At 46.3% G+C, this 20,115-nt stretch overlaps 2 protein-coding genes across 10 annotated transcripts in view; both read left to right on the forward strand.

The window, feature by feature from the left end:
* Window positions 1–20,115, forward strand: part of LOC147634981 (uncharacterized) — a 70,034-nt gene that overhangs the window by 15,585 nt on the left and 34,334 nt on the right. For 7 of the 9 annotated variants that reach the window (XR_015266824.1, XM_086804247.1, XM_086804244.1 and 4 more), the window contains exon 2: window positions 417–522. Coding sequence is in view for 8 of the 9 variants with exons in the window: in XM_086804247.1 (XP_086660373.1) it covers window positions 438–522 (85 nt within the window). In the remaining variant the exon portion in view is untranslated. Of the gene's footprint in view, window positions 1–416; window positions 523–771; window positions 1,329–20,115 lie in introns of all 9 variants that reach the window. The other 2 variants (XM_086804251.1, XM_086804252.1) reach the window with 1 other exon arrangement.
* LOC147634982 (uncharacterized) lies at window positions 13,132–15,069 on the forward strand. The gene is made up of 2 exons (XM_086804437.1): window positions 13,132–14,112; window positions 14,813–15,069. Exons 1-2 carry the CDS (start codon window positions 13,132–13,134, stop codon window positions 14,834–14,836), a joined length of 1,005 nt encoding a protein of 334 aa, XP_086660563.1. The 3' UTR covers window positions 14,837–15,069.

A 20,115-nucleotide genomic window follows, 5' to 3' on the forward strand; every position in this document is an offset into this window, starting at 1 on the left:
GGCCTTTACATGGACAGTTTCACAAATTAGATGCACAAGTGATAATATCAATTTGCGGGCTGTTTATATAGTGCATGCACGTAATCATGCACATGCATGCACACACTTGTAGCGAAGGAACCAGTTTGAATACTACTGAATGGAATTAAGCAGTGCTGCTAATATGCCAGAGGAACAGGGGGCATCATGGTGATGCAAATAGATAGGTAGTCACTTGTTTTTCTTACTGTAGGAATGATGGCAATTTGAAGAGGTGCTCAAGATTTAGGGCAGATGTTGCATGGATGGTCCACAAGGGTCATGGATAATGTTGTCGTGCTTTTATATTGTGATGCCATACAGTGGGTATTTCAAGTCTCTTCCTATGCTCTCCTTGGAAAATGTGACACTCTTTCTAAGAAAACTTTGCTTTGCAGGTCTTTTGAAAGGAAACTACAATGCTTGCGAAGCTTGTTCAAAGAGATGTAAGCAATTTATGTAGATTGGTTTTAGCCACATCAAATTGCAAGCCTCTTCAGAAAGGTCAGTGGGGAGCTTGGCATGCCTCTTGAAGAAAGTACATTTTGTTGCTCTGTAGTCTGTGATGTACTCTGGGTGTATTATTTGTAAACATCCATATCCTTGGCATTGCCATAGCAGGCCCTATTGTTGATCCTTATATCCCTAGTCATGGACTTACAATATTTGGACTTCTCTATACAAGAGTAATAAAAAATCCCTTGGCACGTGTGTGTGTGTGTGTGTGTGTGTGTGTGTGATACACCACTACAGATGAAGATAACAACTGAGCTGAAGCTACCTGAAGTAAGATCCTAGGACGTACACAGTGTGTGGAGGCCAAACATTGCAATGGAGGCATCTTCTGGTCAAAAAGAGATTGTGAATAAGCAAGAGACACCAAAAGCAGTATACATGATGCGACTCTTTGTAAAGGACAACCTCAAAGAATAAATAATGATAGCACCGGAAAATTTCAATGTATGCTGAACAATGGTGTGAAGCATGTTCCTCTGTCCCCACCTCTTGTGTGCTCCATACAATGCATATTCGGAGCTCCATACCATGCATATTTGGAGCTCTCCAGGCTCCCATCTTGGCCTCTCTACATGCAACCTATGTGATAAAACAGGGAGCTTCCACACAAAAATCCTCAATGCGTCTCTGGAAAAGAAAATCCTCACTGCATCTGAAATGTGAATCCCCAAGTATTTGGGCATATCAATAGCTTCCTCCTCTGTCAGTGTGAGAAAGTGGTCTCTATATAGATTCATTTTGGATGGGAGTATATCAGATTGAACCCGTCTCATGTGGATGTACAGCTCCCAAAGGTCATCTCTACCAACTATGTTTCTCTCTTGTTTGGTCAGTATGGCTGCTTTTGATTGTGTATGTTGGAAAGGCGGTAATGCATCCATAAAAAGTCTATGAAATGTGACCCAATGTGCAGTCCATGCATACCAACATTCAGCGTCACCTTGAGCATAGAGGAAGGTAAGGCCAGACACGGTAGCATAGTAGCAGGGGAACGCCGTTTCCACCCCTTGGGAACGGTGGAACGCGTTCCCCCAAGGCTGAGATGCCTAAACCGGGTGGAACGTGCATGGGGGAACGATTTGGCATGGGAACGGCCAGGGGAATGTGGGGGAACGGTTTCATGGAACGTTTGGCTGCCGTTCCTCCTTTGGGGAACGTTTTTTATGTTTGGCCAAGAAAAAAAAAAAAAGAGAGAAAGTGTACCTGTTGTTGCGAGCTGCCTGTGGATATCCTTGAAAGACGTACCCTATTGTTGCTTGCCCGCATACTTCCTAGGCCCGTGCGGCGTGCGTACTTGATAGCTCTAAGTCACGAGTGGGCTCCTTTCTCTCGAGTCTCTTTAGACTTGGACTCCTACTTTCCAAGGCAAGGCAGCAAGGCTACTTACTTTTCCCTCTCTCTTTCTCTCGAGTCTCTTTAGACTTGGACTCCTACTTTTTCCAGAGAGCGCCTCTTTCGGCGACTACAGACACTAGGCATACCTTCAGACATGATGTGGGGTATATACAGGCTATATGAGCAGGTCTTTGGGAGAGTCCGCCGATGCCCAGGAGGCTTGTCCGACACAGTTGCTAGCACCATTGGTGTGAAGCAGGGGTGCCCGCTGTCCCCCACGCTCTTTGGGCTCTATATTGATGAGGTGGTCGATTACATCACACAGGGAGGAGGCTCTGGGGTTGAGCTATCAGGTATTACTGTCCATGCTATGCTTTATGCTGATGACATCGTCTTGGTATCCGACACGCAGGTTGGGCTTCAAAGACACCTTGTGGCTCTTGATGACTTCTGCGCACAGCAGGGGCTCACAGTGAACCTTGGGAAAACGAAGGTTATGATCTTCCACACTTCACCCGCAGTCAGGAGCCACACTACTCTCACATTAGCAGGAGGGCGGGTCGAGGTGGTGAGCTCTTATGTTTACCTTGGCATCACATTTACTAGCTCAGCTGGACGCTTCTCCATGGCTCAGGCAGTCCGAGACAGAGTGACCCGGGGGTATGCAGCTCTTGCTGGCCTTGAGCGTCAGTGTCATCAGGCACATTTTCAGGAACCCCGCACGAAGGGGTGGCTCTTTGATACATTAGTGACACCAGCCTTGATGTATGCAGTAGCGGTTTGGGCACCAGGGCTTGCAGCCTCCACATGGGTACAACTGGAGAGACCACAGATCTTGATGCTCTCGAGGATGATACGCAGCAAACCATCCGTCCCGCACGACATTGTTCGAGCTGAGTTTGCTGCACCACCTATGGCAGTGGAGGCATTGTTCCAGACGATCTCCTTTATATACAGGATGAGGGAGATGCCCATGGAGAGATTATCCCGCCGAGCTTTTGAGGCATCCAGACAGCTGGCCGAGGCTGGACACACTGGATCTTGGTATGCATAGATGCTAAAGTGGTTCTCACATCATGGTATAGACATTGAGCGGTTGCCACCTTTTCAGTATGATCAGTCTGCTCCACGGGGTTACCTCTCTCTCAATGAGAGGAAGAGTGATGAGATAGGACATATGGCAGCACTACATACAGGAGACATGGACAGTACCAGAGAGCCCACTACCACCGAAGATGCTGTATTACAGAGACCACTTTATGAGCATCTCAGGGGATGGGTTTATACATCGACCGCGGTACATGGATGTATACATGCCACACAGCTCTCGCGTTGCTATTGGACAGCTACGAGTCTCATCACATCAGCTAGAGATAGAGGTTGGGAGAGCGGCACGGGTTCCTAGAGCTGAGCGGATATGCAGATTGTGCCGCGAGGTGGAGACTGAGGATCACTTTGTATGTAGATGTAGAGCCCACCAGGGGGTCAGAGATAGATATGCAGGATTGTTTGAGGAGCACTCTTCACTACATCAGTTGATGGAGGCCTCGGACCAGCGACAGCTTGGCAGACTACTACTAGAGCTTCATAGTTCTCGAGAGAGACTCCTCCAGACACTCGCTCCCACTAGGGGTGGGAGACAGTCCCAGCTCACAGATTTCTTCCAGAGAGCTATGCCAGTGCCAGCTGATGTACCACGTGGGGTGACCGCACAGAGAGCAGAGGAATTGAGAGCCAGGAGGAGACCTAGACAGACCGGACATAGAGCACCCCGACTCCGTCATCGAGAGATAGCAGCTATCCGAATGAGACACCAGATGGAGACACAGGAGAGGCTAGCTCGCTTTCATTCAGACTCAGGGTACATGTTCATGCCATTCACAGCCTCAGCATCGGCGATGTATGATATCTTATATCCCTCTTATGGCACTGGATGGAGTAAGACATAGATCTGCACATCCCCACCCCCCTTATATTGTTTGTATATGGGCTCCACCGATCCATGATGATTCACAGTTGTATCCAGACACATGCACACTTTTTCTTTTGTTTCTTTTCTTCCGATGACCGGAAGAACACAGTTGTATTATTTTTTGTCTCATAGGCCGACTTTGGCCTCTCGTAGACGTTAATATATCTTTCTTTCTTTCTTTCTTTCTTTCTCTCGTTCCCCCTTACCGTTCCCCCTCGTTCTCGTTCCCCTTGTGGCCCGTTCCCGTTCCCCTGATGGGGCTTTCGTTCCATTCCCGTTCCTGTTCTGTTGCTACTATGCACAGTAGACTTTTTTGCCCCTCCTTTGTCTTGCTAATTCTCTCATGAGAGAGAGAGAAAGAAATAAAGTTATATGAAACGTCTTCAAAAGACCTCGTGGGTCTATGAGATGAAAAGTGATACAGTAGTGTTCGTGTAATCTCATCATGGTACAAAAGCAAACAAAGACTAGAGCTATGAGCTGGGAATGTCAAATCAGAGCCATATGATACAAAGTGGCACCATCATCATCATACAACCTATGGAGCTAACCCCCAAGTAGGGGGAGGGGGCCATCAAGGATATCGAGCATGGGGTTAGCCTGTAGAAGGCTTTGTAGATCCACCAGGCGTGGGAAGGTGGCTCGTCCTCGAGATTGGTCATATACTATGGTGGAAGAAAACGGGCCTTGAGGTCAGCCACAAAAGCAGCCCAATCAAACTGATATTGGCAAGAGAGAAGGAAAGAAAGATATATTAAGCATCTACTAAAGACCCAATGGGCCTATGAGACCAAAATGACAGTAATGTCCATGGCATATCTCATCATGGAATGGAAAATAAAACAGAAACAAAACATGAACATAGCTATCTCACTAAGGTAATACAAAACTGTCCATGGAAATTCATCATGGAATACTAGTGTAGGCATATGCTCACTTATGGTAGTGCTATGTGTGAATAGGGCTTAACCAAGGGCAATTTTTCCCATGTGATTTTTCCCCTTGGATATCAAGTGTGAAAGGACACTCTTAACATATAATATTTTGTACTTCTATATTATATGGATGTGGTACACATGCAAGAGTTGACTTGCATTTTGTGGATACCACACTTTTGGCTCTCTCTCTCTCTCTCTCTCTCTCTCTCTCTCTCTCTCATTTCTGTGTGTGAGCTTCTCTACCCTGCACCTAACCCTAATGTGCAGATTTGTGTGTGTTAGTGTGTGAGTCCAACACCCAACAATTGGTATCAAAGCTGGGAGCTGGGAGCTGGGAGCTGGCCCTGAAATTCTGCTGCTAGAAGAAAACCTGCGAATTTCCGTTGACAGACTGTGAATTTCCGTCGACTGTGTTTTTTCGTCGCCGGACTGTCTGCTTCCGTCCATCGGGTTCTGTCGCTGCTCCACCACCACCGCCCAGCTCGCGGGCGGCAGCGCCCTGTCCAGCCGGCGGCGTTAGGCCCATAGCCCTGCCGTCGTCGAGCACCGTTTCGTTCCGGCTGTTGGTCCGTTCACCCGACACGGTTCCGTTCCGGCCTTCGTCGCTGTCGCCCAGCATCGACCCCGCTCGCCGTTCTGCTCCGGCTTTGTGTTCCGTTCCGGCTGCTGCTCTATTCATCCGTCCGAGGCTCCGTTCCGGCTTGCAGGTAGCCGCCCCACCGTCCGTCCTGCGCCGACGATTCCTGGCCCCGCTAACCTGCTCCGTCTGCACCTGCGCGCTCGCCGTGCGCCCTCCGTGCTAGTCCAAGGCCGGCAGGTCCTGCCCGACTCCAGCGCTGTGCGTTCTGCTTGTACCGCTTCCCTATGCGTGTTTGCGCCTCTGACTGGGGCCCGACACCTGCACCTGGGCCCGCCTATGACTGGCCCGACACCTGCCCAGCGCCCGCTTCCACTCTGCCTCGTACCTGGGCCACGTAAGCAGCTCTGTGTGCTCCAGCTCCACGGCTCGTCGTGCTCTGTGCTCCTCCTCAACAGCATCTGCACGCCTGGCTGCAGGCCTCTCGACTGTGTGCTCCCCGCCTAGCACCTGCTTTACGCGTGCTGCCCCCAAAAGGTATTCTTCCCATTTTCTTCCAAATACAAATACAGATTTTGCAGCCATTCCAGTGCAGGTCATATACAGATTTTGCAAACACTTTGTGCACGTCAGATTCAAAGGAAAATTATAGGTGCAATTTGGGGGATTTCTCAATTTGAAACAAAATTGAAAAATTGCAATTTGGGGGTTTTCAAAATTGAGGTCAAAATCAGCAAATTGAACCTCTTTCATCTGCAGAAATTTGGGGCTTTTGTGAAAATTGGCCAATTAGATGCACATTGAAGTGATTGGAGTGCATAAAAATTGGGGATTTTCAGATTGGAGCATGTAATTGGGCATTACAGCTGTGATTTGTCGCGTATGTATACACATTGTGTGTAATTGGACAATTTGGTGCAGGTTTACACTTGCTTTGGTTTGCATGCATACATTTGCACAGGACATTTGGTTGCCTGGCAGTGCACATTGGTGCTTGGTTTGCTTGCAGGTATATTTTGTTGACATTTGGTTGCCTGGCAGTGCACATTGGTGCTTGGTTTGCTTGCAGGTATATTTTGTTGACATGGCACAGAATGCTACAGATGTATTTGGTGTGCTCACCCAGGAGGACAAGCTGGATGGATCTAACTACTCCCTCTAGAGTTTCATGATCCGTAATTTGCTGGTAGCCAAAGGGCTTTGGGGCATCGTGTGTGGTGATGACACACGCCCACTTACCATACAGCCAGCCACGCCTCAAAGGGGAGGTGCTCAAAGAGCTCCTGATGTAGAACCTGCTCCCACACAAGAGCAGAAGAGATGGGACTCTAGAGATGCACAAGCCATGTCATTGATAGCCCTTTCAGTGAAAAGGACTAATATTCCGCACATTCGTTCTTGCAAGACATCGAAGCTTGCATGGGATACATTGGAAGCAATGTATCAGGTACGCAACGAGGCAAGAGTTGCCTACTTGAAGAGGCAATTAGATCTTCTTTCTATGGATGAGGGTGACTCCATGGCAGATCATCTCACCAAAGTGAAAGATTTGCAGGAACAACTGCTCAACATTGATGAGGTTATCCTAGAGAGACAGATGGTCACCAACACTCTTCATTCTTTACCGCCTTCTTACTTGGGCTTTCACACCTCTCTCAACCTCTCAATGAGAGGAGGTGCTGATCCCGTCACTTTTGAAGAGCTCGTGGGTTTACTCTTGGAGGAAGAGTAAACAAGAGCAAACTTATCGAGCAACCATGGTGGAGACAAGGCATTTACAGCCAAGGATAAGGGTAAAGCAAAGAGCTTTAGGCATGGGGGACAATAGTCTAGCAAGGCTGGTCATGGACAGCCCTCTTCTGGTGGTGAAAAGTCTGATAAAGGGGATGCAAACAAGCCCAAAAAGAAGGGCAAACGTCACTACTGCCATAAGCTTGGACACTACATCAGTGAATGTAGGAAGCGGATTGCAAAAGAGAAAAGGAAAGAAGCAGGCAATGCAGTAGCAGACTCTTCTGATGACAAAGCACAGCAATCAGCTAATGTAATCCAGGAAGAGTACACTTTTTTGGTCACATGCACTAGCGACACACCAAGTGCTTCAGACACTGATATGTCTTGCATTGCATCTGACAGCCAAAATGCATCATGGTATTTTGATAGTGGTGCTTCGAGCCACATCACTTCATGCAACGATGTATAGCCCACACTCCTGCTATGCATGATGCTGAGCTATGGCATGCTCGTTTTGGGCATGTAAATTTTCAGAGTTTGATGCTTTTGCAGAAGCATCATATGGTTGATAATATGCCACCTCTTGAGTCTCCACCAAGACATGTATGTGAGGGGTGTATTTTGGGAAAGATGCAACGAAAACCATTCCCCAAAGATGGAGCTGTTAGAGCTGAAAGTAAATTACAGCTCATACATAGTGATGTATGTGGTCCAATGCGGACACCATCCATAGGGGGGCATCTTTACTTCGTCACATTCATTGATGACTACTCCAGGTTTGCTTGGGCTTATCCCTTGAAAGCGAAAGAAGATGTGTTTACATGCTTTCGACACTCTGTAGCAATGGCTGAAAATATATGTGGATGTAAAGTCCAAACACTCCGCTCAGATAGAGGTGGAGAATACATGTCAAATGCATTCATGGATTATATGCTTCAAAAGGGCATCAAACACCAATGTACTGTGCCTTATACACCGCAGCAGAATGGTGTAGCTGAATGGAAAAATAGATCTCTCATGGAGATGGCAAGATGCATGGTGAAATCACAAAAGTTGCCTCACAAATTTTGGATGGAAGCTATAATGTGTGCAACTCATGTGTTGAACAGGTGTCCAACAAAAGCTTTGAAAACCATAACACCATTTGAGGCTTGGTATAGCCGAAAGCCAACAGTGGATTATATGCGTACATTTGGGTGTTTGGCATATGCACATGTGCCAGAACAACTCCGAACAAAGCTAGATGACAAAGCAATTAAATACATTTTTGTGGGCTACAGCAATGAGAACAAAGGATACCGTCTTTATAATCCAACTAGTTACTACATGAAGGATTTTTGTAAATAGAGATGTGGTATTTGCTGAAAATTCAGAACAGCCCATGGACAGCTTGTATAAAAGCAATGATACAGGCATACAGGACATGTTTGATGGACTTTTACCCATTGCAATTAGGGGGGATTCAGATCAGCCAGCCCCTACACAAGAAAATCCTCATGTAGAACAGCCAGCCATTCAGCCCCCTTCTATGGAAGAAGTGGAAGATCTTGTCAGGGAAGAGCAAACAGCCATAGACACAGCCAAGTCAGTGCCAAGATGGTTGCTGAAAACTTTGCAAGAAAGCAAACTTGCAGCTCCACTCACAGGTAGAACAAGGGCTAGTTCCAGCCATGCTTTGAATATACATCGTGGGGAGTAATGGGTGGTCTCTTTGATTCAGAAGAGCCTTCTTCTTATGAAGAAGCACATGAGAATGAGCATTGGTTGCAAGCTATGCAAGCTGAAATTTCTTCTATCATGAAGAACAATACATGGGATCTTGTGGAATTGCCTAAAGGCAAGCATGTAATTGGAACAAAGTGGGTGTACAAAGTCAAACGAAAGTCTGATGGTACTATTGACAGGTACAAAGCAAGACTTGTGGCTAAAGGCTTCTCCCAGAAAAAGGGAATAGATTATGAAGAGACTTTTGCTCCTACTTCGAGAATGACCACAATAAGATCAGTGATTGCATTGGCTGCACATAAAGGATGGAAAGTGCATCAATTGGACATTAAAATTGCATTCTTAAATGGGGATTTACAGGAGGAAGTATATGTGAATCAGCCCATTGGTTTTGTAGTTCCTGGTGAGGAACATAAAGTATGCAGGTTGCACAAAGCATTGTATGGGTTAAAGCAAGCTCCAAGAGCTTGGTATGATAAGATACATGCTCATCTAACCAGCCAAGGTTATGAAAATAGTCCAGCAGAAAGCACATTGTATGTGAAGAAAACCGATGCCAATATTCTCATAGTCATCTTGTATGTAGATGACATGCTCATTACAGGTACTAGCAAAGCACAAATTTTAGATTTCAAAGCTGATTTGAAAGCTGAATTTGATATGTCAGATTTGGGGCCTTTACACTACTATCTCGGCATACAGTTTATGCATACAGATGATGGCATTGTTATGCAACAAACTAAGTACATAAAAAGTTTGCTAAAAAGGTTTCACGTGGATGAATGTAAGCCCATTTCTACTCCGGTAGAACCAGGTGTACGGCTTACTATGCATGATATTGGAGAGCCTTTTGAGGTCGGCATTTACAGCCAGGCAGTGGGATGCCTCATTTACTTGTGTAACACGAGGCCAGACATATCCTTTGGGGTGTCTTTGTTGAGCAAATTCATGCACAACCCAGGCACAAAGCAAGCAGTCAAACGCATTTTTCGTTATCTTAAGGGTACCCTGGATCTTGGTTTGTTCTATCCCAGGGGGCAGCTTGCAGCTTTATGCGTAGAGTGATTCAGATTGGGCTGGTGATTGTGATACCAGGCAATCCACTAGTGGGATTTGTTTTTTTCTTGGCAGTTCATGCATATCTTGGTTGAGTAAAAAGCAACCCACTGTTGCTACATCTACTTGTGAGGCTGAGTACAGGGCAGTCTTTACAGCTACAGTAGATTGTGTATGGTTGAGGAGACTATTGGCTGATCTTCGTGAGTGTCAGCAGACACCCACAACCATTCTCACTGATAGCCAGAGTGCTATGGCCGTGGCACGAAATCCAGTATTTCATGCACGTACCAAGCACATTGAGATTCATTATCACTATGTCAGAGAGAGGCTACATGCAGGGGAGATCAGTTTATCATATTGCTCTACACAAGATAATGTTGCAGATCTATTCACAAAGGCTTTACCTCGAGAAAAGTTTGATGCTTTCCGCAAAGCTTTGGGCTTACTCTCATACAGAGAGTGATCTGCTACCTTGTACAGGCTCACACTTCCACTACAGGGGGGATTTGTAGGCATATGCTCACTTATGGTAGTGCTATGTGTGAACAGGGCTTAACCAAGGGCACTTTTTTCCATGTGGTTTTTTCCCTTGGACATCAAGTGTGAAAGGACACTCTAACATATAATATTTTGTACTTCTATATTATATGGATGTGGCACACATGCAAGAGTTGACTTGCATTTTGTGGATACCACACTTTTGGCTCTCTCTCTCTCTCTCTCTCTCTCTCTCTCTCTCTCTCTCTCATTTCTGTGTGTGAGCTTCTCTACCCTGCACCTAACCCTAATGTGCAGGTTTGTGTGTGTGAGTGTGTGTTCACAAACCCCTATATTCTAGGGACATGCGGATGCGTGTCAGGCCTAGAAACATGCGGATGCATGTATGTATTATACCTGGGCATGTGTATGGATCATATGAGTGGATGCATATGAGTCCAAGGACATGGCAGGACATTTGTGGACTTTCGGGCGGTGCTCGTGTGGATTCTGGCCATGCACACATGGTGTGTTATGATGGCAGGCGGAATATTTTCAAGTACAAGATTGATGAAAGGTGGTTCTCCAAGTTTACATGTGCACAATGCATAAATGATGCATGCCATAACTTTATTTTACTTTGTGTGACATTGTCTTGCTGCTTGGACAATGCTTGTTATTTTGGCTTGTGAAGTCCGAGGGACCAGGGACGCCCGGGCACCTTGTGGACACGTGTGTGCACTCCTGTTTGGGCCTAAAACTGTGGGCTTATGGGTTTTGCAGGTGGTAAGTGCGTCCACACTCAATTTACAGCTTACTTCATTTACTACTAAGGTTTATTGGTTTGCAGGTCCACACTCATTAATAAGTGGCCGGACAACTTATAATGCGTTCGCATTTGGTTGGACCAAAATTAATGAAGTCCGGACAGCTTATGGCCATTTCCCATTTGGTTGGACCTAAACTTATAGAAACAGGACAAATGGAGCACTATGGGCTGGACACCTACCTGGACACCTTATGGGGACACATGTCAGCCAGCATGTGTACCCACCAGGCCCCTGAGGTGGCACCTGAAAAAGGCGCCTCCCTCAAGAGGCCCTTTTGGGCTGTTTTACTCATTTTTCAATATATTGGAAAGCTGGTTGGAGCTTTGGGAGTTGCTACAGGGCTGGTTGCTTGCTTCCCGGACTCACACAAGCCTGGACAACGATCCCCACACTCTTCTAAAGGAAATTTCAGACCTGCAATTTCTGGTTATTGCGAGTTTTGGGCTGGTTACAGGTGTCCAAAGTCAACTTGGACAGTACAGGACAGCTCTAGGGACCTCCACAGGGCTGTAGGACCCTTTACAGGTGGATTTTTCGCGACAGAAAGTTGCTGTTTTGGACTGGTTATTGCACAAAACAGGCCGGACAGCAATGGAATATGTGAGCATGGATGTGTCTCAAGGATTCCTGGTATAGCACGTGCTTAGGGCAAGCATTGGGGACACTTGCTCGCGGAGAACACAGGTTTTTTGGATCAATTTCTCGCGTGGAAACAGGACCTAAAGATCCATTTACATCTTGTGCAGGGCGGAGTACCTGTGAGGATTGTGATACTCTTGTGCAGGGCGGATGTACTTGTGAAGAGGCTTGTGCAGGGCGGATGTACGTGTGTGTAGGGCGGATGTACCTACAGATTCTCTTGTTTGAAATGTATTCATTCATAATGTATTTGGAAGAATCAGGTGCAGGCTGGTGGTGAATCCCCAGGCACCCGTAATCTTGTACTTTGCAGATTCTTTTGGTAATATAACCTAAAGGGGGGGGGTCAGCCTATCATCAGCCCCTTTATGTGGTGTACTGTCATTTCAGCTTTGTGGTTGTAATGCTCAAGTGTTAAGTGCTCAGAATCTTGTTCACATTTATACGATTCCAATACACGCGTCCGCCTCTCGTTACATTGGTATCAGAGCTCAGTTTTTTTCTCCTCATTGGAAAACGGTCTGAGGCTTGGAATCATAACTGGTGACCTGATTTGAGTGTCATGGACAGCCACATTTCTGACAGTGTGGAGAACACACAGGACTGTGAATTTCATGATACAAGGGATGCAAGAGATGCTGCAGGCAATGATGTCTATGGAGATGCAGGTACTCATGACACTATGCATTCTGATTTGAAATCTTTGAGGCGTCAAGTGCGACGCTATAGGGCTGAAACCGAAGAGCTCAGATCGTTGAAAAATGACCCGGATGTACAAAGGGTGTTGGCTGCGAAGGCATAGGCTTCGGTCCATGAAGTCACTTTTGAAGCAATTGCAAAGGAAATGGATGTTGAGAAACCCCGAGAGCTCGCACTTGCATACCTAATGGTTAAGTGTGATGTATACACCGAAGCAGATGGTAGATTGGCTTTCAAGAAGCCACCCCTCATGGATGCCCGTGGTGGTGCACATGATGCACAACAAGCAGGAAGAGCACAACAAGTGCCAGATGCTGAAAGGACAAGAGTCCCTGGTGCTAGGCTTGATGCAGGTCAAGAGAAGAGTAAGGATGAGGGATCCTCTACTCATTCCCGCTTTGCTCCAAGAAGACATATCCATTCTCGTGTTGAGCTTTCCACGCATTCGGAGAGTGTGGCTCAAGAGAGAACGAAGAGGGATTGTGAATCTTCATCGCGGCATCATCACCATGGAGATGAACAGGATGTACATAGGGATGCACATAGAAGAAGAAGCCTCGAGAGTTCAAGTCCGGTGACAAGGATGTAAAGTTTGAAAACTTTCGGGGACGGATGGACTCTACCAAAGCACTTGCTTTCATTAGACAGTTTGAGATAGCTTTTTGCAATGAAGACTTTTCAGAAAAGTCTATGCTCAGGCATGTGGGAATGCATCTCAAGGATACGGCAAGTGATTGGTGGCTTGCAAAAATACTTGATGGAAGTGCTGCCCCAACTTGGTCTTCTTTCAAAATTCAGTTTTATGATCAATTCTTACCACCAAACTTTGCAAAGGATATACGCAAGGAGTGGGATTGGCTGTCCCAAGATGAGGGAGAGTCCGTTGCTTCATACATAGCAAAGTTTTGGAAAGTCCTTCTCAAGGTTACTCCCTTCATGAAGATTGGAGAGGACGAGAAGAAGAGAAAGTTTGAATCGGGGCTCCATCACATCATCCAACAAAGCTTGGGAGTGTACCCAAATAAGACCATACAAGAGCTTATACACTTAGCCATGATTGCGGAGAACTTGCACATGAAAGCACCCACAAATAAGCCATTTGCAGGTCGAAACAAGAGCAAATTCAGGGCTGGTTATGACCAGAAAAAGGGTAGACAGCCACCTAAGAATGCTCCCAAAGATGGCCGAGATGCAAAGGATGACTCCGAAAAGAAGCCGGGGGGTAAACGCCACAATTTTGGGCTCTCAAAACAGCAATTGGAAGAGTACAGGAAGGCTGGAAAATGCTTTAAGTGTGGCAGTAAAGATCATATATATCCTAAATGCCCACAGAATCCTAAGAATGCTGAGCCTAATGTGGAAAAGCCTCTTGTGAATGTTGTACCCGATGTGCAGGGTAATACAGGGCATGAGCCCAAGAGTAGAGTCATATGCAAGGCTTGGGGCAAATTGAAGGATCAGCCCGTTTTGTTTCTTTTTGATGATGCTTCCACAGATAACTTTATATCCGTACAGATGGCTGCCGCCATAGGTCTCAATGTGGAAGACATGGGAATGCAAATGAATGCAGATGCCGCCTTTGAGGGCAAACAGGTTGATGTAACTCCGGTCATTGGTAAGCTCCGTGTACATATACAGGACTACCTCGACCATGAGAGCTTTTTAGTGGCTCCTCTTACAGGTTGTGATGTTTTGTTGGGGATGCCTTGGCATCACCGTTTAGAGCCTATTAAGGCTTACAAAGAGAAGAAAATTAGCTTTGTACATAGAGGCCGTGAGCACTCTATAGATGTTGGTACTAATGGAAGTACCATACCTCTTGTAAGCCATGTACAAATTAATAAGGCAATAAAGAAATCAGCTTGTTCTTACTTGGTTTTTGTACGTGATACCATTGAACATTCTAGTGTTGATGTTAGTACATTAGATCAAGACAAGCTTAACTTTTTGAATGAGTTCAAAGATTGTTTTGCGAATGCTTTGCCAGCAAGGTTGCCACCCGAGAGGCTGGAAGATCATTGCATAGATCTAATTCCCGGTAGCTCTCCACCTAATAGGCCACCATACAGAGTGAGTGCTAGTCAACAAGAAGAGATTATGGCACATGTGAACGAACTTTTGGAAAAGGGTTTGATTCGGCCTAGTTCCTCGCCATATTGCTCGCAGGTACTTCTTGTTCAAAAGAAGGATGGTACTTACAGGATGTGTGTTGATTACCGTGCCCTCAATAAGATAACCATCAAGAATCGGTTTTCGATTCCACGCATTGATGACATCTTGGACAAGCTTGAAGGTTCGGCATGTTTCAGCCGAATAGACCTCAAGAGTGGGTATCATCAAGTGAGAGTGGCATCTCAAGATGTACACAAGACTGCATTTAGGACAGCCTTTGGTCTTTATGAGTTTTTGGTGGTGCCTTTTGGCCTTACAAATGCACCCGCTACCTTCAACAGGATGATGGACAGGGTGTTCAGAAAGCATAGAAAGTTCACGGGTATATTCTTTGATGACATTATTGTATTCTCAAAGAATGAAGCCCAACATCGTGAACACCTGGCTATTGTGTTTAAAGAGCTTACGGAAAATCAGCTCTACATAAATGCAAAAAAGAGTGAATTCTTCCTCCCAGAGATTCACTATCTTGGTCACTTTGTATCAAAGGATTGTGTGCGCATGGATCCCGCAAAGATACAAGCCATGCAAGAATGGCCAGAGCTGAAATCAGTCCATGAAGTGGGGAGCTTCCTTGGTTTATGTGCTTACTACAGGAGGTTCGTCAAGCATTTTGCTTTCATTGCCGCTCCGTTACATGAGTTAACGAAGAAGAAAGCAATCTTTAAATGGACACAAGAAGAGAGAGATGCCTTTCAAAAGTTGAAGAGTGCAATCACCTCGGGACCGGTACTCATTATTCCGGATTTGCACAAACCTTTTGTGGTGGAATGTGATGCATGTGGGGACTGCATAGGGGCTGTTTTGAACCAAGAAGGACATGCCATTGCCTATGAGAGCAGACGCTTGCAACATGCAGAGCTTCACTTACAGGTTTATGAGAAGGAGTTGTTGGCTGTAATTCATGCCCTTACTATTTGGAAACACTATCTTTTAGGGGCTGATTTTATGGTCAAAACTGATCATCAAAGTTTGAGATACTTTTTGACTCAAAGTAAGCTCTCAGAGAAGCATATGAGATGGGCAAATTTCCTCTCAATGTTTCATTTTCAGATTTTACACACTCCAGGGAAAAAGAATGTGGTGGCAGATGCCTCTAGACGACCACAGGTTCATGCTATTACAGTTGCATACCATGAGGACTTATCGGATATGCGTAATACTTATCATTTGGATGAGGATTTTGCACATGTATGGGCTGATTTGCAAGAGGGTATTGCTGTCTCATCTTATGTCATAAGAGATGGATATCTCATGATGCAAAATCGTATGTGTGGCTAGGATGTTTTTGGCACAGATATTCAAACACCATGGCATGCCTAAATCTATTGTGGGAGATAGAGATCCTAGAACCACAAGCTTATTTTGGCGCGCATTGTTTGACAATATGGGTACAAAGCTGAACTTCTCATCAGCTTACCATCACCACAGACAGATGGGCAAAGTGAAATAGCAAATTCAGCCGTCCTCGACTTGCTGAAATCTTATGTATCCGACCGCAAATCGGATTGGGAGAAGTATTTACCACTTGTGGAGTTTGCCTACAACAATACGGGACATACTTCTACGGGCAAGGCGCCCTTTGAGATTATCTATGGCAAGGTGGTACTACCACCCATCCTTCGTACAAAGGATGAGATTTTTGCAATAGATGAGTATGTCAGAGACTTGGATACTGCATTTGCACAGTTACGGACAGCCATAGAGAGGTCTCAAACCAAGAATAAAAAGGCAGCTGATAAGCATAGAAGGGATGTACAATTCCAACAAGGTGATTGGGTCTTGCTGAAATTTGAAAAGGCACGCCTTCAGAAGAGGCCAGGGAAAGAGGGAAAGTATCCTAAACTTTCCAACAGGTACTATGGACCTTTTCAGATCTTGGAAAAGATCAATGATGTTGCATTTCGGCTTGTACTCCCAGATCATTGGAACATGCATAATGCTTTTCATGTGAGCCTATTGAGGCCTTATGTGGGATCGACACTGTTTGAGCCGGTTTTGGAAGACCCATCCGAGGTGGATGAGTTGGAAGAGATTCTTCAACCTGAACAGATTGTTTTTCACAAGGAACGAAAGCTTGCGGGAGGCAAACTTGTTCGTAGGTACCTTGTGAAGTTCAAGAATTATTCAGCTTTGGATGCGAAATGGATGGATGAGGCCTACTTCGAGGATTACCCAAATCTTTTGAAGGCCTATTTGGAGGCTTTTCAGTTGCGGTTAACTGATTAGAAGCCGGGGGGCATGTCACAAACCCCTATATTCTAGGGACATGCGGATGCGTGTCAGGCCTAGAAACATGCGGATGCATGTATGTATTATACCTGGGCATGTGTATGGATCATATGAGTGGATGCATATGAGTCCAAGGACATGGCAGGACATTTGTGGACTTTCGGGCGGTGCCCGTGTGGATTCCGGCCATGCACACATGGTGTGTTATGATGGCAGGCGGAATATTTTCAAGTACAAGAATGATGATAGGTGGTTCTCCAAGTTTACATGTGCACAATGCATAAATGATGCATGCCATAACTTTATTTTACTTTGTGTGTCATTGTCTTGCTGCCTTGTGAAGTCCGAGGGACCGGGGACGCCCGGGCACCTTGTGGACACGTGTGTGCACTCCTGTTTGGGCCTAAAACTGTGGGCTTATGGGTTTTGCAGGTGGTAAGTGCGTCTACACTCAATTTACAGCTTACTTCATTTACTACTAAGGTTATTGGTTTGCAGGTCCACACTCATTAATAAGTGGCCGGACAACTTATAATGCGTTCGCATTTGGTTGGACCAAAATTAATGAAGTCCGGACAGCTTATAGCCATTTCCCATTTGGTTGGACCTAAACTTATAGAAACAGGACAAATGGAGCACTATGGGCTGGACACCTACCTGGACACCTTATGGGGACACATGTCAGCCAGCATGTGTACCCACCAGGTCCCTGAGGTGGCACCTGAAAAAGGCGCCTCCCTCAAGAGGCCCTTTTGGGCTGTTTTACTCATTTTTCAACATATTGGAAAGCTGGTTGGAGCTTTGGGAGTTGCTACAGGGCTGGTTGCTTGCTTCCCGGACTCACACAAGCCTGGACAACGATCCCCACACTCTTCTAAAGGAAATTCCAGACTTGCAATTTCTGGTTATTGCGAGTTTTGGGCTGGTTACAGGTGTCCAAAGTCAACTTGGACAGTACAGGACAGCTCTAGGGACCTCCACAGGGCTGTAGGACCCTTTACAGGTGGATTTCTCGTGACAGAAAGTTGCTGTTTTGGACTGGTTATTGCACAAAACAGGCCGGACAGCAATGGAATATGTGAGCATGGATGTGTCTCAAGGATTCCTGGTATAGCAGGTGCATAGGGCAAGCATTGGGGGCACTTGCTCGCGGAGAACACAGGTTTTTTGGATTAGTTTCTCGCGTGGAAACAGGACCTAAAGATCCATTTACATCTTGTGCAGGGCGGAGTACTTGTGAGGATTGTGATACTCTTGTGCAGGGCGGATGTACCTGTGAAGAGGCTTGTGCAGGGCGGATGTACCTGTGTGTAGGGCGGATGTACCTACAGATTCTCTTGTTTGAAATGTATTCATTCATAATGTATTTGGAAGAATCAGGTGCAGGTTGGTGGTGAATCCCCAGGCACCCGTAATCTTGTACTTTGCCGACTCTTTTGGTAATATAACCTAAAGGGGGGGGGTCAGCCTATCATCGGCCCCTTTATGTGGTGTACTGTCATTTTCAGCTTTGTGGTTTTAATGCTCAAGTGTTAAGTGCTCAGAATCTTGTTCACATTTATACGATTCCAATACACGCGTCCGCCTCCCGTTACAGTGTGAGTCCAACACCCAACAACTAGGAACATAGAAACCCTTCGTCCTGGGCTCTTGGAAATGTGCCTGGAAGCACTGCCGCTCAAGTAAGCTCAAGGCTGCATGTCCCCATGTCACTCTCGCATGTGCTGCGGGAAGCATGGGCCACTGAACGTGGCACCAAGGTAGACATAGGATGAGACAATCTCCACAGGATCCCCTTTGTATGTGAAGCTCAATCTGGATGTGAATTGGCGGGAAGTATTGAAGACCATCACCTTGGTTTTACCACAGTTAACAGAGAGGCCCCACTGAGTGCAGAAGTCCTGTAAAGCATCCAATTGTCTTTGAAGCCCGTTGGCTGAATCTGAGAGGAGGACGATGTCGTCTACATAGAGGGCAGCCCCGTTTCACCCCAATAATGCTGGAAATCTCCTGTGACTTACGTCCTAGGGCTCTCACTCATCCAGTGATAGATTCATAGAGGGCGATGATGCTCCAAACCATGTTAGATGGGACTCCTATCTCCTGTAGACGGTGTAGGAGGCGGGCTTGGGGTACAATATCAAAAGCTTTGCAGAAATCCACAAAGCAGTAGTAAATCCTCTGATGTTCCTCTGATGTCGTGCTCTACCCTCCTTGATGATGGCACAGAGGGTGAAGATGTGGTCAAGGGTAGAGTAGCTCATCCGAAAGCCTACGTGTCCTGAGGCTCTGCATCCCTATCTCTTTGCAAATGAATTGAGCTCCACCTCTAGCACCGCCATAGAGTTTGGCCAATGTGTGGCCAATCTTGAACGTCCTGTAATTATTAGGATCAAGTGGATCTCCGGCTTTTTCGACCAAGAGGGTGGAAATCCTTCACAAAGGGCCCTATTGAACATGTAGGCTAGTAGGGACGTCAGGGTATCATCGGCATGCGAGATGTACTTGGCAGTGAGTGCCTGATGATCTTGGTCTCGCCCATTACATAGTCTACGAATGGCCTTGAGGACCATGCTCTTTGTGAAGGTGGACGTGGTAGGGCAAGGATCTGGTGGTGAGGGTAGGGGTGGCTGGTGGGGGATATGATAGAGTGCATAGGAGTGCCATGTGTCCGGGTAGGTGATAGGTGTGGGGGGGGCGATGTTCTGGGAGTTGCCTGGGCCTCTTTGCAATTCGGCCCTAAGAAAAGTCGGTATAACTCGTCCTATTGCCAAGCATAGAACTCCCATTTCTTGCGTTGGGTGAGCCGTTGACAAATCCGTTGCACTTGGCGCTTCGTGATTTGCCCAATCCGTACCTCATGCTTAAGATGGGAGCGAGTGGTCAGCATTTGTCACCATACCAACAGTTGTGGGGCATGGAACTGCAAAGTGGCTTGGCGGTAAACCGCCACATGCAGATGAAAGAAGTGGTGGCGGATCTGTGGAGTATGGTGGTGAGCTGTGTTGTGAGGGTCGGTAGGGGGATAGTGGGTTCCACATCCTGGAGTTGGCGGGTGATGTGTTGGGGGAGTGTGCTTCTATAACTCGTCTGAACACACCACTGTAGGAAGGGCTCTATAAACTAGCACCACAACACCAGCAAAACACATCCAAAGTACCAATCTACTCAGTTGATATCCTTAGTCCTTCC

The sequence above is a fragment of the Cibotium barometz genome, chromosome 10 (genome assembly GCF_041138505.1).
Source record: "Cibotium barometz isolate CiBa-2024 chromosome 10, ASM4113850v1, whole genome shotgun sequence".
Classification (NCBI taxonomy): Eukaryota; Viridiplantae; Streptophyta; class Polypodiopsida; order Cyatheales; family Cibotiaceae; genus Cibotium; species Cibotium barometz.